This window comes from Sarcophilus harrisii, chromosome 4 (genome assembly GCF_902635505.1).
Source record: "Sarcophilus harrisii chromosome 4, mSarHar1.11, whole genome shotgun sequence".
NCBI lineage: Eukaryota > Metazoa > Chordata > Mammalia > Dasyuromorphia > Dasyuridae > Sarcophilus > Sarcophilus harrisii.
The window spans coordinates 112,257,731-112,277,377 of record NC_045429.1 but is presented as its reverse complement, the minus strand read 5'-3'; the positions used below and the strand labels follow the sequence as shown (position 1 = coordinate 112,277,377).

Sequence of the window (19,647 nt, the reverse complement as noted above, 5' to 3'; positions counted from 1 at the left end):
TGGTTTGCAGTTCTGTTTAGAGAAAAGTAAGAGTGGGTATGAAGTACTCTGCTAATTCTGAGAACAGAGTCCCCCACTCAAAGCCCTTTTTACTATGTATGCCTACAAACTCCTGTGTACCCTTGTTGGTGTGGTAGGGCTATAGGGACAGACAATATCCATTGGTCATTGGGCCAGGAGAATCTTGGAGTCCAGGGATAAAGACTATCTTCATAGCTTGTCCCTTCCAAATCACAAGAAGAGGATTAACTTTGTCATTTGTACTTCATAGTGGATGTAGACTTAGTTTAAAATTAATGTCAATATAAATGTTTGTTTTCTATTAAGAAAGCTTTACAAATAGTGGTGAATGATATAACAGATAGAAGGCTGGCCTTGGAATTAGAAGACCTGTATTTAAGCTATCTGTTACATACTTGCTCTGTCAATGGGGACAATTCACTCAACCTCTGTGTTCCCAGGAAACTCTCTGGGACTCTAAGTTAAAGAAGGGTTGCAATTGTTTATCTGTATTACAGGAGAGGGAATCTTGATAGGATCACAGGTACAGACAAAATAGAATAAATGGTCCTCTAAATTTATGGGGATTCTGAAAATATAATCTAACTGGTCCTTTTCACCAGATCTCTCCTCTTACCCTCATCCTAAATATAACAATGTCCCATTTATCTGAACTTGTTGGAGACTGAAGAGTTATCTATGAGCAGACTTTCAGAATAATTGAAACCTACTTTTTAAGGGCAAAAACCTTTAAAACATTTTCATTTATTTTTTGATAGAAGTCTTTGAAAAACATTACTACTTATTTCCCTGACTTCTTAAAAAGAGTATATTGAACATAATTTAGCCTTTTCTTGAAGATGTAGGGTCATTATACATATCATCTATTGTATTATCCAGTGTAGTATAGGAATGCTCAGAGTTGAGTTGGATAGGACTCTACTCAATAGCTCCAGGGTAATATGCTTTTTTGAGTTACAGTGTCTGCTTTTCCTTGTTTTTTCTGTCTTCTTGCTGTCAAGTTGTCGTTTTTTCCTGCTGTCAGTGTGCTTAGCTCTAGCAGCATTTCCTCCACCTTCTATTTTGCTGATTTCATTCTAGGATGTTTTGGAATAACAGAGATTGTGAGGAGAAAAGCCTGGGGGGCTCTCCTGGAAGTAAAATACATGAGCTTTAGTGACTTTGTGACTTCTGTTTGGGCTGCTCAGAGGCCCATTTTGCTTCCTTCTGTGTACTTTGTTGCATTTCGGAGAGTTTAAGCTCCTGAATGGTACCCTTAGATAAATGAAGTGTTATGTGGTGCATATTTTCCCCCCTCCAGTCTATTTCTTTGTAAAGGAGCAAAAAATGGATTGGATAGGGGCAGTACTGATGATATATATGTATGTATTTATAAATATACATATATAAGTTTATTTATCTTTTTTTTTGTTCTGGTAGTTTAACTTTGAAGATACTTGCAAGCCTAACGGTAACAAAAGAAATGTATTCTAGCTTAATGATATGGAAGACTGAAGTGCCATTGTGTATTATTAGAGGATAATGTAATAAAATCAATTTCATCAGTGTCCTCAAGATTCAGTGATTATTCAATGATTTTCCTACCTGAGCATGTCAAAGTATTTGGCTGAAATTCTTAGTGAAGTTGATTAGTCATCTTTGAGAAGCTATCAAGTTGATAGCAGTTAAATGAATCAATGATAAAGGTCCTCAACCTTGATATCATAGCCATTGTAGAGTCTTGTAATTTGAACATCCAGGGACATATCAGGAGGAATCCAGTTGTTACAGAAGAAACTAAAGCATAATTGAAACTGACAAATGATCAACTGGAGATTGTGGAAAACATTATGTAGAAAGCCATCTGGTTCAGGGGCTGCATAAAGTATAATATTTTAAATAAATTTAAAGTTGTCAGTAGAAAAGATGTGTATATTTAAGCATCTGGCCTTAGAAAACTGAGAAAAGTTGTTGTAGGCATTTTGCAGTACTTCTTACCTATGATAGTTCATGGATTTTCAGACCAAAAATGACTTAAAAGTCATTTTGCCAACTAAATTATCGTAGATCTGTATGTAGCAATATTATAGAAAAGATGGATGGTCTCCTATCAGTCTGGCACTGTGGATAGAACATTGGGCTTGAGATCTCAAGAAGAAATGAGTTAAAACCTTGTTCTAGATATTTAACTGGCCATGTGATCCTTGGCAAACCTAGGGATAATAGCACCAACCTCAAAGTAGTTGTGAGATTTAAATGAGATATAATATGTAAAGTGATTTGAACACTTTAAAGTCCTTTACAAATGCTAGCTATTATTCAGACATAAGTACACATGGGAATAATATAACAACATTAGGCTCATCTCTGGAAAGAAAAGACAATGAATCTGATTGATTATATTATAGCAAATATTTTTTTTTATTTATAAGCTTAAAAAAATAATTCTAAGATTCTTCTAGGTCCACAATTTTCAAAAACTAAGAGACTCCAACGTGTTGGTTAGATCCCATAGGAAAGATTTACAGAAAGGCATGGATTGTAATTACACAGGATGAGAAAATGTGGATGGGTTGGGATCTGTGTCAGTAGAGATCATGTTAATTAGACAACAGATCTATCAATGAAAAAGTAGGGCATATGTCCAAGTTCACTTTGTTAAAAAAATTATCTTTTCATGTGTCTTCTCTAAGTTCTTGAAGATGATCAACTTACATGGCATACTGAAAAAATAAATCATTAAAATTATTTACATAATATTTTATGTTCAATGTATAGATGGTACAGTGAATAGAACTCCAGACCTGGAATTAGAAAATTTTTAATTTAAATCTGACTTCAAATACTTATTAACTGTGTGAGCCTGGGCAAGTTATTTAAATCCTATTTGCCTTAGCTCTTAATCTATAAAATGAAAAAGGAAACAGCAAATCATTCCAGAAAGAAAAGCCAAAAAAAAAAAAAATCATGAACAAAGCCTAAGAGGTCATTTAAAATCAGATATGACTACTAACTGAACAACAAGTGGTCAAATGCATTTTTTCTTTGTGGGGAAATTTTTTTCCTATTTTTTTATGTGTATCCCGCCAGTTCTTGGCACATAGGCCCTTATTAAATGCCCATTGGATTAAATTGACTTGAGTCCAGATCAATTGTTACCATTTAGCGTCCAGTTGATATAGATCCAGAAATGATGGGATTCTATTAATTCTCTTAGTGAAAATTCAAATGCAAATAAAGCATCTCTTTGGGTCATTTCCTTGATTGCTTTAGCTAATTGTATTTCACCATGATTTCTCTCTGGAAAGCATATAAGAGATAGTGAGTGTTTCAATTATGAATGCTAAAAAATCCAGGAATTTTTGAGTAAAAGCAAGTTTATTTGTACCTACAACTATTCCTTTACTTTAGTGGAGCTTTAAACAAGAGGGATTACATCTTGATAATGTTTACTACAGTGTACTGCCAACATCATGTACTTATTAAGTGGAGATGATGGTGGACATGCTGGACCTAGTTAGGCCCATTTTCATTTTGCCAATTAATTTTATGGTCAAGATTCAGACTTTTAAGAAGAAAAAAAAATCTGCAATAGACATTTGTAAATTCAAAAGGTATTGCATCCACATGATTTACCCCATCAGTTTATATAATCAAAGCTCAAAATTCAACAATAATGAGAGTTTCTGCAAGCACTGTGTATAATTGCTCTCCAGAAGACAAACTACATATGTAATCACTGTGACAGGGCCCATAGGTTGCACATCTATCACCTATATCATCTTCTATTCAAAAAAGCAACACTCAAAGAATAAAAGTAATACTGTCAGAGGAGCAATGTCTTCAATTATGAAGAATAATTACAAAGGAAATGAAAAAGACTTGAGGCATTTTCTCCCAGTCACATTCTTCACTTGGCCAAAGCTTGACAGTAGAATGGAGGCAACAGAAATGAATGCATTGAAGAATCAGCTATGTCTCCTGCTATGTTCCTCATGTTTCTGTGAAAGCTAATATCTCAGTTTAGCTTTGTCTTGGACACCAGTCTGAATCAGTTATTTTATAACAGAATATCAACTAGTTCTATTTGACTTCACCAGGGAGAATGCTCCCAGTGGATCATAACCTTTTGTGAAGACCAACAGGAACTAGTGACTGAAACTCATGACCCCAAGGGTACAGCTGATATAGTGGTTAGGAAAATGATAGTGGGTAGTATAATGCTTCAGGCATTATTGCCACAACACAATTCTGTCTAGTTTCATTCTTTCTAGACAGGAAGTACTGGTGAACTTGCCAACCAGAAATGTAGAGAAAATATACAATATGGGACTTTTAGCACATTCTTGTAGTAGCATCTGAGTTGCTCCTTTGGTAGATATTTGCTTGCTGGGCTGAGTGTAAGTGTGTGTTCATGCAACCACATGAGTGTACTGCCCTTTTATGGCCAACTGATCAGTGGGCTTCCCCTATCTTAGGCTTCTAGCTCACCAATGGGGTAAATAATCATTGTCCAATGAACTGACCTAACTGTGTCACTTAACACTGACTTGCTCAGGATCGCACAGTTAGAAAGTGTCTTAGGCCAGATTTGAACTCATGTTTTCCTGATTCAAGATCCAGTGCTCTCTATATTATCGGCTTTTTTATTGTTATTTATGCAGTCATCAATCACTTTTGGCTACTATAGTGATCACCCATTGACCATAGTCACTTTAAAATAATACACAGCCTGGGAATCTCATGTTACTTGTACTCAGAACTCCCAGCATATTATGGGGATTAGAAGGGTTTGAGAAACATAATTTCTGAGTAATTTAATCACTTTATTAATAAGGCCAATATATTTATTAATAAAATGGCTATTTCTTTTAGACTAAAGATGATCATGATAGCAGGCTAATGGTTTCATGTATCCTTCAAAAATGTTCCCCAGGATGTGAATCAACTCTGATTGGTTAAAAAATAATGAAAATGAATATTACAATGAGGAACAGAGAGTGACATCTTATCACTCTTGGACAGAGAGACTATCCATATACCCAGACTACTCCTAGCTTTGGGCAAGCTATTAAAAGAATTTATGCCACACTCAAAAATCTGAACAGAACACAGTAGCTACTTCACCTTGGTAAAGTTGGAACAAGAAAGTTCGTCCAATCTCATTATGATAAAAATTCAAGAAATTGAAAATTTTATAATCAGGACTTTAGAAAAAGGGGGAAATGCTGAATGTCTCCAAATCATTGGTTATTAATAATAACTTTTTGCAGTGTATAGATAGAGGGAAAATAAGAAAGCGCCAGTTTTCAGAGGTAGCACCACTTTTAGGTTTCTAGGCCAACTCCCTAGCTTTCATCTTTTTAGATCAGTTTTGATAATATGAATGGTGGTTGCTAGGTATCACAAGGGGCTGAGGAAAAGCCAAACTAAAGAATTCCCCCATCTTATACTGCTTCACAATATACTAGAAGTAACTATAAACATTTCATCTACTAGTCTTTAGAATCTACATGGATCTAAACTGGACCTCATTTGTATTTGTTTATTTCAGCAGAATTTGAAGGTTTTCTAAACCTTTCTTTTTATGGATTGATTTCATTGCTCCTATTTGATTTGCCTGAAACACTGATTTAATCTCTTATACAAGGTTTTCCATCTCCCTTAGGATGGACATCTACGTATAAAAAAATAAAAGTAATGCTAAAAATATTTCTAGAATATTTTTTCTGATGTGGAAATATAGCTTTGACTTTCTCTTTATTTCTTTTTAGGAAATAATTATCAGCAATATAGCCAAGCATATTAAATAAAAAAGGGAAAGTTCTTTTTCTTGCAATTGAGTAGGAAGGAAGGAAGGAAACACACATTTTAATAAATGCACTTAATAGTGCTAACTTACATGCCAGGTACTAGGCTAAGTTCTTTACAAATGTTATCTAATTTGAGGCTCAAAATAATCTTGGGGATAGGTGCTATTATTATCTTCATTTTACAGTTAAGGAAACTGAGGTACACAGAGAGGCAAATTGACCAGTGTTACACAGCTAATAAATGTCTAAGGCTGGATTTGAATTCAAAGACTTGAAAATTTAAAGACTCCTGGTCTGACATTCTAGACACTGAACCACTTATAGGTAAATTTAATTTAAATTAAAAAAATCACTTCAAAAATTAAAAGTTCAATTATTTTAACTTTTTCTTTTTTAAATTATCCCAATCAAATCTGTCTCCAATATCCCTTAACATCTCCAGGAATACCCTTTTCTCTCCTTTGACACTGCTACCATCTTGTTATAGGCTATCACCTCTGCCTGGATCACTGTAATAGCTCGCTGACTGCTTTGCTTGCCACAAATCTCTCCCCGTTCTGATCTATTTAAGCTACCAAAACCATTTTCCTAAAGAGCAAGTCTGATCATGTCACTTCTCTACCCAATAAATTCATTTGGTTTCCTATCACCTTTAGGATCAGATATCAAATTCTCTATTTGAGATTAAATGTCCTTCATCATCTAGTTCTCTCCTAGCTTTTCAAACACCTATACCTTGAGATCTTTCCATGTGTGCCTAAATCCAATGGCAGTGGCTTCCTTGCTCTTCCTTCTACAAGAAACTCTATTTCCTAACTCCACATTTTGACCAGCTATCTTCCATGCCAGAAATTATCTCTTTTATCTTTTGTCTTCTGGTTCTTTCAAATCTCAGCTAAAAGCCCACCTACTACATGAAGCCTTTCCCAATTCTCCTTAATTTTAGTACCTTCTCTCTGTTGATTACCTCCAATTTATATTGTCTATAACCCCTTTTTATATAATTGGTTGTATATTAGAATGAAAAGCTCCCTGAGTAGAGGCTATCTAGCCTTTCTTTATGTCTCCATTTTTTAGCTTGTTGCCTAGCCCAGAGTAGATACATAATAAATGTTTATTAACTGATTGTGTTACATACAAAAAACACTTTGTAAATCTTGAAGTATGTGTTACTATTCTGAAATATAGAAATGTAGAAATATAGTGGACAAAACATCAAAATTATGACTTTGCTCATTTTGTTTTTCATTGAAGCTCTGAAAAAAAAAATTGCCAATTGCTCCAAACCACAAAATACCATCTTCAAAAAAAAAATCATTATTGGAAAACACTTTTATTCTGACTTCAGGTTTGACGTCATCCTATAGTAAAAGCCTCCTATCGTGGAGGGCAGGAAGCTGACACTCTTTCAAACTCTATTGCAACCTTTATATTTCCTGAGTATGAATCCAGTTCCATGGGTATACAATCTATTTTTTAGGAGTACATATATTTTGAAAAGTTATTATTTCATATAAGAAAGGGTTGTAAGGTATTTTATTATACTTCAGTACTTATTTTAGAATTCCCTGGATTAGAATATCATATCAAATAGTCTTGGATAAATTATGTCACTTTTAATATCTGGCCAAAGTTTTGAGGTTTTAGATTACTCAACTTTTAAACTAACCAGTCCATTAAATTTGGGAATATATGTACACACATATTGCATTGCTGTTACTAAAAAAAATAACATGAAATATAGGGTTGCTATATTTTCTTGAAATATTGTAGTTGAGAAGTAGAAATTTAGATTTAGTGTTTACCATTAATGTATATGCTCTTTGACTTCAGGACTATTCATTTTGTTTTTATGCCCTTACAACCTATCATAGTACCTTGCAGAGAGTAGAGGTTAAGTGCTTGTTCAGTGAATGAGTCTGTATGTTTAGATGAAATATAGTTATTATAGTAAATAATGTTTCATGATTCCAGTTCAGTTATCTTTATTTCTAACATGTTTTCTTATTTATAGGACAGAACAATGTTTAATTAAAAATATAGCCCAAAAGAAAATGAATGTAGTCTCCATAGTATGAATTTAAATCTAAGTTCTTAGAGTTTAATTTTCTGATATTATTGTTATTTTGTGAAAGATGCTAATGTTTTTAATGGATAATCTAGAACTGGTAACTTCTCCAGTAACATTTTTTTTCTTCTGTTTTTCCTTTAGTGTGATCGTTGTTTGCCCCTTTATAATGATAAGCCCTTTCATCAAGGTGACCAAATTCATGCTTTTAATTGTAAACTTTGTCAATGCAACAACCATTCAAAAAGCTGCCATTATGATGTGACAATAGACCCTTTTCCTGATGAATACCATCAAGGTGGGGGAGGAGTTTGTGAGAACTGTCAGCATAATACTACAGGTAAACTAGCAATTTGATCGGACCATTTCATTTGTTTTTTATTAGATACATAATAATAAGGATAATTTCAAATTTATGGTTTGGCACATGGAAAAATAATGTCTGTATTGTCAGGTTTGACCTGTCTCTCTAAAGCAGAGTAAGTAGATTGTTACAATGTCAAACTACTGCTTGACCCCTTGTCTTTACTGAAAAAATGCAATATAAAAGATCACTCTTCTGGTCCCCAAGTGACTAATCAGTTCTGATATTTTCATCCTGAATTATCATATATAGCTGACATTATTTTGCCCTTTAATGTTTACAAAGCACTTTCCCTATATTATCTCATTAGATCCACATACCACTGTGATGTAGGGGCTTTTATTGTCTCCTTTTTACAGATAAGGAAACTGAGGTTAAGAGGTTAAGTAACTTACCCAAGGTGGTGCAGCTAATAAGTGACTGAGACAGGATATAAATTTAGGTTTTCTTAACTTCCAGTTCAGTACTCCATTCACTAATGCACTAATCCCTGGCAACCCATAATCATAAAGTTTAACCAAAAATCATGAAAGCTTAAATTTGATTACTTTGTTTTTGCTTTCCACTATATGTTCTGGTTTTCATGAAGTTACTTTTAAGCATTTATTAAAAGCTGGAATTTGGCTTACAAAGTAGTAAGGGGGGGGGGAAACATGTCCTTCAAAACAGTTAATTTAATGCAAAAGTTAAAAACATCAAATAGCCTAAAGCTTTGTTTTTGTCATTGAGAATTTATTTAAAATGTCAACAGTTCTTAAAGAATAGAAATAGTTGGGTTTCTCAAATGGTTTGGTAGAGCTCAACAATTCAGTGTAAGTATATGTATCATATCTGTTCAAGCTACTATTCCAGGTGATAAGGACATTTAAAAAAATGTCCACCTTTGCTGAAAAATTGACAAGGAAAGCCTTCTCTGGGTGATGAAATTGAATATAACAAGTGTCTTTTGATGCAATTTGTTGCCCAGTGATAACCTAGTAATTATATATGTGTGTGTGTGTATTGCTCTGGAGATAAGGTGTACAATAAGATGTTTGAATCTTTCTTAAATAGTCTTCAAAGAAACTTATATGACAATCTGCTTAAGTGCAAAAACGCTTTCCCTGGTCTTCAAAGGACAAGTAGCTAATGTCCTACAAATATCTTAATTGTGTCTTAATTTTAAAATTGATTGTGAGTATAGTGTTTCTTTAGAGGATGCTTGTTATTTTAAATCTTTTTTCCAAAGTTAGGTTTTCTTCAGAATAAGGTTGTTCACTTTTTAATGTTGGGCTAAGGATGGCAATGTGTATGGATAAATTGGAGAAATGTCTTACTTTAGGCTTCAGTGTTAGTAATGCTACTGATTTGAATAACCTTTCATAAGTCTTTGAAACTTTCATTCTTTTTTCCCCTTCATTTTGTAAAATGGTGACAGCATCCTACAGGGAAATGATGAAGTGATGAGTACTAATTAACAACTTGTAAATCAACGGAATATCCTTGAATACCAAGATATATCAGAGTAGTATAAGAAAATGAAAACTATGATTCACTAAAGTGGACTTTGTTGATGCTCTAAGCAGTATACAATAGTTTTCCACTTATAAAATTATATTTTATGTTAATGCCTATCCTCTTTTTACAAAAAAGATCCGTTTCTGGGGGAAAATACTTTTAGATGTAAGACTTAAGCCTATACTTCATGTTAAGAGCCAGAACTTCATATGCTACTATATATGCTATATAATTCCCATATTTCATCTAGATTATATGACTGGCACCAAAAATTGAGAAAAGTTTTAAGTTCAAAGCTAACTCTTTCAAAAGGTATAGACATTCACAAAGCAGAGCTTTTATAGAAGTGTGGTATTATATAACAGATGGAAGTTTAATGAAGTAAAACACAGTTTGTAACAGGTTCATTGTTTCATATGCTCTGGATCACTAAATTGGCAGGTAGAGATGAAAGGTGCATTAAAATGGACGTCCTGAAAATTATAGAATTCTCTCAAAGGAATAGTCTTTAATTTTGAATTATGCAGCTGATATTAATGAATTGGAAGCCATAATGCATAACCTTTTCTTGATGCAGGAAGAAACTGTGAGATGTGTAAGGATTACCTTTTCCGACAAGTGGGTGCTGATCCATCAGCCAAAGATATTTGCAAACCTTGTGATTGTTATGAAGTTGGCACGAAAAATGGCAGCCTCCTTTGTGATCAGGTTAGTATCTCTAGTATTGATAATAAGGAATTGCTCTGTGGCAAATGGTTTGGAAGAACTTTGTACCACAGGATAGATATCACATGTCTATGCTAGGAGAAATTGGAATTTCAAAGTAATAACTATTTAGAAAATTTCTAAAAGCAACCTTTCTGATTATGAAATTTGGGGCTAGTTTGTATGTTTCTTATATGGTAGAAATGTACATTGTGTCTTTGGTAAACTAAAGCAGGAGTTGTTAATCTAGGTTGCACAATGCTTTAAAATGCAAATCTGTCACTGATAGATTTTAAGGAAGTCTGTGAACTTAAAACTTTCATTATTTTCTTAAGTATATTTTATCATAATTGGTTTTCTTTGTAATCCAGTGTATTTTTAATGCATTTAAAATTATTTTGAAAAGTCGATCATACATGTCATCAGACTGTCAAAAGAAGAGCATGACAGTGTATCTCTCCTCCTTTTTATAATAAATTTTGTTGCTATATTTTATTTTTGCAAAACTTTGTATTACTTCCCCTTCTATTCCTTTTTCTTCACCTTTTCAGTTATTGTTTGACAAAATTTTAAATGAGCAAGAAATTCTGCAAAACCAATTTAATACATTGAAAAATTCAGATGTCTTATACTCACAGACACCCACATTTGCAAAAGAATAGAAGAAAATATCATTTCACTCTCTTCTTAGGGGCCCCAACTTGGTCTTTTTTAAAAAATAATAGATTTTTATTTTCAAAACTATATGCAAAGATAGTTTTCAATGTTTTTCCTTGCAAAATCTTACGTTCCAAATTTTTCTCCCTTCTTCCCCACCTTAGACAACAAGTAATACAATATGTTAAACGTGCAATTCTTCTAAACTTATTTCCATATTTAACATGCTGCACAAGGAAAATCAGATCAAAAGGGAAAAAATGAGAAAGAAAAAAATAAGCAAGCAAACAAGAAAAACAAAATAAAAAAGGTAAACATACTATGCTGGATCCATATTCAGTCTCCCTAGTCCTCTCTCTATCACAAGACTAGTGGAACTGGCCTGAATCACCTCATTGTTGAAAAGAGCCAAGTCCATTACATTATATATATTTTGTTGCTGTATATGATGTTTTCTTGGTTCTACTCATTTCACTTAACATTACTTCATATAAGTCTCTCCATGCCTTTCTGAAATCAGCCTGCTGATCTTTCTTATAAAACAATAATATTCGATTACATTCATATACCATAAGTTATTCAGCCATTCCCCAATTAATGGGCATCCACTCAGTTTCCAGTTTCTTGTCACTTCAAAAGAGGCTGCCACAAACATTTTGCACATGTGAGTCCCTTTCCATCCTTTATGATCTTTTTGGGATATAAGCCCAGTAGATATACTGCTGGTTAAAAGGCATGCACAGTTTTATACCCTTTTGGGTGTAGTTCCAAATTGCTTTCCAAATGGTTGGATCAGTTCATATGCTATCAATAACGTATTCTTGTCTCAGTTTTTTCACATCCCTTCCAACATTTGTCATTATCTTTTCCTGTCTTTTTAGCCAATCTGAGGGGTGTGAAGTAGTACTTCAGAGTTGTCTTAATTTGCATTTCTCTATCAATGATGATTTAGTGCATTTTTTCATATAACATCTTAAGGACTGCTTAATTCATTCTTCACATCAGAAACATCTGATGCAAGTTGCTATGTATTTTTCAGGTAGGATCTTGAAAACACTTTGGTGTTTTCTAATAATAACAGTTTAATACAAATAAATATATAAGTATAAAAATTGTCATGAATAATCTTAAATACAAAAGATGAAATCAATGACTGGATTGAATTTTCAGTAATAAGATATTTACCTGTTAATAACTATGTTCCCTGTAGATGAAAACAACTACATATCAGTATGTGGTTTCAGTTGCATCATGAAGAAAATAACTATTGGCAACAAATTTTGTACTAATACTTCTGATAGCACTATTTTATAAAATGTTCCATATAATTCTACTGACTATTATAGTGATAATAGATGATCAATGGTGATACATCATATGCAGCACTTGAACAAAGAAATTAAGAGAAATAATTAGCATTGTCAATTTACAGTGTTCCTGGATTTAAAAACTGAAAAACAAGAGAAAGACAGAGTATAGTCCTACATATAATGATAAAATGTGAGAAATTGGGAAGAGGGCTAATTGTGGAGTCAACAGATCATGGTTTAAATATCAGCTTTTTCATTTAATGTCTCTAAACTTGAACAAATCATATTAATCTATTTGGACTTCAGGTTCCATATTATTAAAATGAGGTAATTGGATTAAATGATCTCTATGGACTAAATGATCTCTATGATTCTTTACAATTTTAATTCTATAATCCTATGGGTTACACCATTAAACAGAACAAAATCTAAGCAAGTATTCACAATCAATCTAACTTCAAAGCTGAGCCTAGAATATGTCCTCTTTACTCTTAAAAAAAGAGAGGATTTAATACTTTTTCACATAAATAAACTTTTTAGATAGGACCTTGTTTAACATGTGACTAAAATTAGGTATGATGTTTACTGACTCTGTTGGTTTTGATTTGGGTGTTTTTTCCAACTACTCTGAAGCCAAATTTTTATTGTTTCCCACTGAAAGCTCTTATTGTTTTGTCTTTCAAGTTATGTCTCTAATACTTCAAAGAGATTTTGCCACGTATTAAGCATAATATACTTTTAAATTCATCCATTCATAATAATGACAAAAACTTTGCTCTTATATGCTGATGAGTCATAGTAACAGATACAAAAACACCAGATAATTGGAGAATGTTTTAATTCCAACTCATGTCCTAACATGCACAGCAATAATTTGCCCTAAAGCATAAATAAATTATATGATTTCAGTTTTTCACATTTGGAACAGATCACGGAGGCCATACAATTCAACCTATATCTAAAAAAAAAATTCTCTTTATAATATTCCTGGGGAAAAGATATTCAGCCCAAGACAACTGCTTCCACATTTAGAAAACTTTAATTTGGAAATTTTTCCTTATATCAAGTCAACATTTGCCTCTTTCTAACTTCCATCAATTTCTTTTAGTTCTGTTTTTTGGAGGCAAACACTGTTGTTCATTCTTTTAGGCACTTTGTGACTTCATGGGCTTATCCATGGTGTTTTCTTGGCAGAAATACTGAAGTGGTTTGCCATTTCCTTCTCCAGTATGTCCTCATTTTACAGATGAGGAATTGAGGCAAAAGGGGTTAAGTAACTTGTCCAGGGGAATACAGTATTTGAGGTTGGATTTGAATGCAGATCTCCTGACTCTAGGCTTGATTCTCTGTCTACTACACCATTTAGCTGCCCTTGTAGCCAAATATAGCAAGTCTAATTCCTTTTTCATGTAACAGTGGAAACATTATCTCTGGAATTGGAGGGTTTTTAATGAAATCTTTCCTCTGATGCTAAGTGTCCTGTTTGACACTGGGCTTCTGTGGTCCTTAATTTCTTCATTTAATAAATGAAGGATTGAACTACATAGCCTCTGAGGTCCTGGGAAGTCCATTTCTTATCTATATTTCTGATTTCTTCTATGATTCTTCAAATTTTTGAAGAGAATCTTCATATCATACATGCCTCCCAAGTATTTTCTTTTCAAAACTAAGTATTCCTGGTCAACCGATCTTCACATGGAATGAACCTGAAACTAAAAATGCATTGTATCATTAAAATGATCTTACAAAGGTTAAGGAACTTGGCAAGATCAGAGATATGAAGTGGTAGACCCAGGATTTGACCAAAGAGCCCCTGATTCAAGGCTTCAAATCTTTTGTCCAATACTGGAAAATGTTGAAGAAGAATGTGTTTGACCACGTGTCAGATATGATGTAACTAGGATTCCTATCTTGCATGAGAGAATGGATTAAAGGCCCCTTGTGATTCTGTTCTTTTACTTTTCTCAAAACCAGGAGTAGCAAAAAAAAAAAAAAAAAAAAAAAATTATAAGTATTTTTGGTTATCATTACCATTATTATACTTAAAATAACACTTTAATATATCAGTGATCTAAACAATGTTGGTTACTTTCTTTAATCCTAGAGGCTATGACCCACATAGGTTTAATTGTTTTTAAGTATCATCACTTATAAATCTTTCATCAATGAAAGTCAGTGTGCTGACAGGCTTCCTCTTTTAATTCTCTGTGTGTCTCTCTCTGACTCTCTCTGTCTCTCTCTGTCTCTCTCTCACACTCTCTGCCTCTATCTCTCTCTGTCTCTGTCTCTCTCTTCTACATGTACATCAATATAGCCCTTGAGATATCCATAAGTTATCTTTTGCTTTCCCAACATGATAATTCTTTTTTAATTTTTCATGTCCTAGATGTTAACATTTATGCCATTTTTGGTAAGAAACCATTATTAGCAATATGCTACTTCTCCATAACTATCTTATAACTTATTTAAAATTTTGTTTATAAAAATATTATGTGTTTAAAGTTATTAATTTATAAAATTCATGATAATGAGCAATAAGCATTTTTTTTCCAGTTAAATAACTTTTCCTCATTCAAACCCTTTTTGAAAGAAATGTGTGATATTTACATCATTTGAAGTCACTGAAATGAGAAGACTTGGCAAGAGGCTGACATGAGAGAAGCTAGCTGTCCCCATAATGTCCCTATTCCTAAATTCCTGCATTGGAGACTTGGGCTGGAATTTCCTCTTTGGGTGAAATCTGGAACCAATGCTCTCAGTTGAGGTGTTTCTTTGCTCCCAATGAGAGATCTCCTGCACTCTGTGTTGTCTAATATGCTGTTCAGTCTTTTTAGTTGTGTTTAATTCTCTATTATACCATTTTGGGGTTTCTTGATAAAGATACCAGTGTGGCTTGCCATTTCCTCCTTTAGTTTACATTACAAATAAAGAACTGAGGCATGTCAGGTTGAGTAATGACTTGTTCAGGGCCATACAACTAGTAAGTAAGTGTCTGAGACCAGATTCAAACTCATGAAGATGACTCTTCCTGAGTCTAAGTCCCACACCCTATCCACTGAACTACATAACTGCCCATTGTCTAGTTTATATTATTCTCTATACACTTTGATTTCTGTTTTACTGTTGATTTGGATAAATATTTTTCTTTGGTACTTGATATGTGACAAACACAGACCTGATATTTACTGGGAAAGAAGTCAAGCCTTGTATATAAAGGTTGGGGTTTTCCTTTTACCATTAATAAATATAATCAGAAATATAGCTTGAAACAAAAAAACTTGCACTAGAAAAACAGTATTTAAGGAAAACGGATTTCTGGCCCAATATCCCATCTCTTTAAGGAGAGCAGATCAGCAAAACTTCTGAACTCAACCTGCTGCTTCCTCTCCTTTAGGAAATGCAGTTGCCCTTAGAGAAAAATGGAGGAAGAAGAGGCTAGAGATGTTAATTATTAACATAATGGCACATAATGGTATTCTTATGCTACATGAAGGATGGATAGTTTTACTATATATGTATGTTACTATTCAGTCATTTTTTTCACTTATGTTTGACTCTTCATTATCCCATTTAAGGTTTTCTTGGCATAGATTCCAAAATGGTTTGCCATTTCCTTCTTGAGCTCATTTTGTGGATTAGGAAACAGAGGCGAACAGGGATAAATGATTTACCTAGGATCGCACAGCTACTAAGTATCTGAAGTCATATTCAAACTTGGGTCTTTCTGACTAGATTTGACACTTTATTCTTTGTATAACCTAATTGGCCCCTACATTTGTATATACATTTTTGTGTATAATGACCACTGAACAAACCAAGATTGTTTTTCTCTGGAGAGAGACAATGTGTTATTTTGTTTTCTGGGAGAATACAATAACAACTTGGTGTGTAAGGGCAGTGTACTGTATTAGAAACAATGTTGGACCTGAATTGTTGAAAGAATGTTTAACTGTTGATTCAATATAAATTGGTTGCAGATTGATCATTTTACCTTTACGTTGATACTATCCATTTCACTGAGAGTTTTCTTTACAAAGTTTTTTTTTTTTTAAATAACAACAACAACAATGTTTTAGAAAGGGAATTCTTATTATGGATCATACAAAGAATCTAGCTGAATTTATTCTCTTATTTCAGTTTTTGCATAGTTAAAAAAGATCATTGCATTTGGAATTAAGTATCTGGCTTGCCTCAGATAGTTAATAGCCCTGTGACCCTGGCAACTCACTTAATCCTGATTGCCTCAGTTTCTCATTTGTAAAATGAATTGGAGAAGGAAATGGCAAACCACTCCAGTATTTTTGCTAAGAAAACCACAAATGGGCTCATGAAGAGCTGGACATGACTGGAAAAGACTAAACATATTTGTAATCAAAACACTTGGGTATAAATTCTGGCTCTGCTACCAGGGTGAACTTGGGAAAATTGTTTCTCTGTGTTCTGTTTTCCTTTCTGGCACAATGGAGTTGAATAAATAATCTCTAAGATCTCTTCCCTCTAAAGTCTACAATATCCTTCTTTCTTAAGCCCTAATGATGCCATTTCTCTAAGGTGACTGAGAAAATTTCTGTGCAATTGTCTTTTGTGGTTGGTTATCAGGAAGCAAGTTTTTGGCCCTTTTTAATTGTGAGAGCCTTCTCTGCCCTGAAAAACAATATAAAGAATAGAGTTAAATGGGTTTTTCTGATGTCAAATAGTTGGAAATACTTGCCTTTATACAATCCAATATATGCTATACTGTAAGAGAGACAGAAGTGTTTACTCTCATTTCCAAAGGGAAAACAGAATAGCTACTAAAAAAGTTGTCAACAGTGTCAGAATTATAAACCGTAAAATCAAATTCAAGGACATTTTAAAAATTCATGCAATTGAAATCTGTAATAATATTGGGAAGCTCACAGGGAAATTAGGCACTAACTCAAGTCCCATTTTGTTATAATAATTTAGGACATAAGCCAGCCCCAAATGGCCTCAGTGCCAGTGTAGCATATTCTGTATTCTGGAAGGGAACCTTTCCTTTGGCAGTCACTGTAGGCAGTTCAATTCTATCTTATAAGAGTTGAGATGGCTTCCTTCTGCTCCCAGGAGAAGTGTTTTGAGTCTCTCTTATTTGGATGCCAAGCTCATGAGACTAGCATGAAACACTTAATCCTAAAGTTTGAGTGACAAATGAAAACACAAAGACCTCAAGCCTAGAGAAGTGATGGGACATTATAGGGGGAATTCAGTTTCTATGTATTGCAGGCTCTGAGAGCCATTCAGAAATTTTGAGGGCTAAATGTGGTCATCTAGAACTTGACTATGTTTTATTTCACTTCTCACTCCCTGAAGTTCAGCCAAATGGATTTTATTATTCCTCATTTTTGATCCTCTATCTTTATTCTACAAATGCCTTTGTAATAATTGTTCCTTATACCAGAGTACATTCTCTACCACCTCTTAGTGTACCACTCTTATAGATCTTTTCCATAATTCCTTTGTGCTCACAGGGTCAATCCCAAGGGTACATCTACTCCAGGTCAGAGGTATTCTGTGAGTTTGAGCTTTAAGCTAAAGCTTACAAGCTCTACAATAATAAGGTTATCTTTAAAAGTTAGCTACTTGACATAAGTTCCTTGAAGGTAGTATCTGTTTTGCTTTTGTCTTTGTCTCTCTATTATCCCTAGTACAATGCATAGCATACAAAGAAGGGAATTAATAAATATATGCTATTCAATATTCACAAAAAAATTCTTAGTAGATGTTATATAATAATATTTCATTTTGAAATTTCTTTCAGAGTGTAATTTACAACGGGTCTACTTTAATTTTAATTATGAATGAAACAAGTAAACCAAAGTTTTATTAAGTATTTTCTATGTGTCAGACACTATGCTAGGTGCTGAAGATATATAGACAAAAATTAAACAATCCTTAATTTCAATGGACTTACATTCTTCTGGGATGAACTGGATATTAAATCCATGGAATTACCCACTAGAACATTTGCTCAGATGAATATCTGATTGTTCGAAAAGAACAATCTAAAAGTTCTAGTCAAGAAAGAACTACTTGAAGTTGCTATTTCGTGGAGGTCATATCACATTAGGACACTGGAAAACTCTGTCCTAGAAGGTAAAGTTCTCAACCTGTGGTATTAAAAAAAAAAAAAAGAAAGAAAACTGGGGAAAATAAAATTGATGAAAACTTGGAGTTCTATTTAGAAATATATAAAGTAAGAGAAATAGTTGGTTGTAACACCTATCAATAGACTGCTGTAGTAGAGCCAGAACAGAAAGCAATGATTAAGAGACATTAAAATATAGATTAATAAGTCGGCTTACTAAGGGGAGAAATGAATTAGATGAAATAGAAAGGCATCAGTGAAGGAACTGTTTCCAAGTCTGACCCATGGAAGATGGAATTATAAGGAATAAGGACCCCACTCAGGAAAATTAATCATCCCAACACAATGAAAATTTTCAAGGAAATGTTAAAAACAGTACAGAATATACTTTCTCTACACAATTTCCTGTAGTTCATCAATGCTTTTGCCATTTGCCTGAAGCTAGAGTAGTTATTTGTCATAGACCTTCCAGAACTACAAGTTTGAATTTCCCAGGAAGAATATTTTCCTTTTTTTTTTTTTTTTTTTTTTTTTTTTTTTTTTTTTGTGAAGGGAGGGAGGCAGATCCTGAATCTGTGAATTTATCATTTTAGCAGGGTTAAGAAGGAGCTGCTTTATTTTATCCCTGTCTTTCCTAACTTTCAGTACTCTCCCCTGCAAAGGTGACATACTTAAGGATGTTCTTCAAGACAATGATGGAAGAGACAAAGATAAAACATATGCTCATTTAATCCTATTAACATTTATTCAGTATTTGTGTGTAAGTCAGTATAAGTGTGTTGGGGAAGAAAAGACAAACCTAAAATAGCTCTCCTCCTCCTCCCTTCCCTCCCCCCCTCCCCACTTTAGGGAATTCAATCTACTTAATGTCTGTGGAAAGAAAACCTCAAATGACATATTTACTTACTTTCCTCTTTTTAGGGAATTAAACAATCATTTTCCAGATCCTGAAGCTTAGGAAATTACTATCTGGCAAAAATTTAAGCATTTGAAAAGTATGTTAATTTGTTAGGGTCAAGAGAAGACAATGATTAATAATTGTTCTAGTATCTGAGATCCTGAGAGCCAGAAAGAGTTAATGTCTCTCAATTTGAACTCAATTTATTTTAGGTTGCAACTGAGTTTTT

The 19,647-nt window shown here is 33.5% G+C and overlaps 1 protein-coding gene across 1 annotated transcript in view; it reads left to right on the top strand.

Moving 5' to 3' along the window:
• Window positions 1–19,647, top strand: part of LOC100915424 (usherin-like) — a 254,245-nt gene that overhangs the window by 114,243 nt on the left and 120,355 nt on the right. The window contains exons 9-10 of the mRNA XM_031968582.1: window positions 8,026–8,221; window positions 10,320–10,450. Coding sequence (XP_031824442.1) covers window positions 8,026–8,221; window positions 10,320–10,450 — 327 coding nt within the window. The remainder of the gene's footprint in view (window positions 1–8,025; window positions 8,222–10,319; window positions 10,451–19,647) is intronic.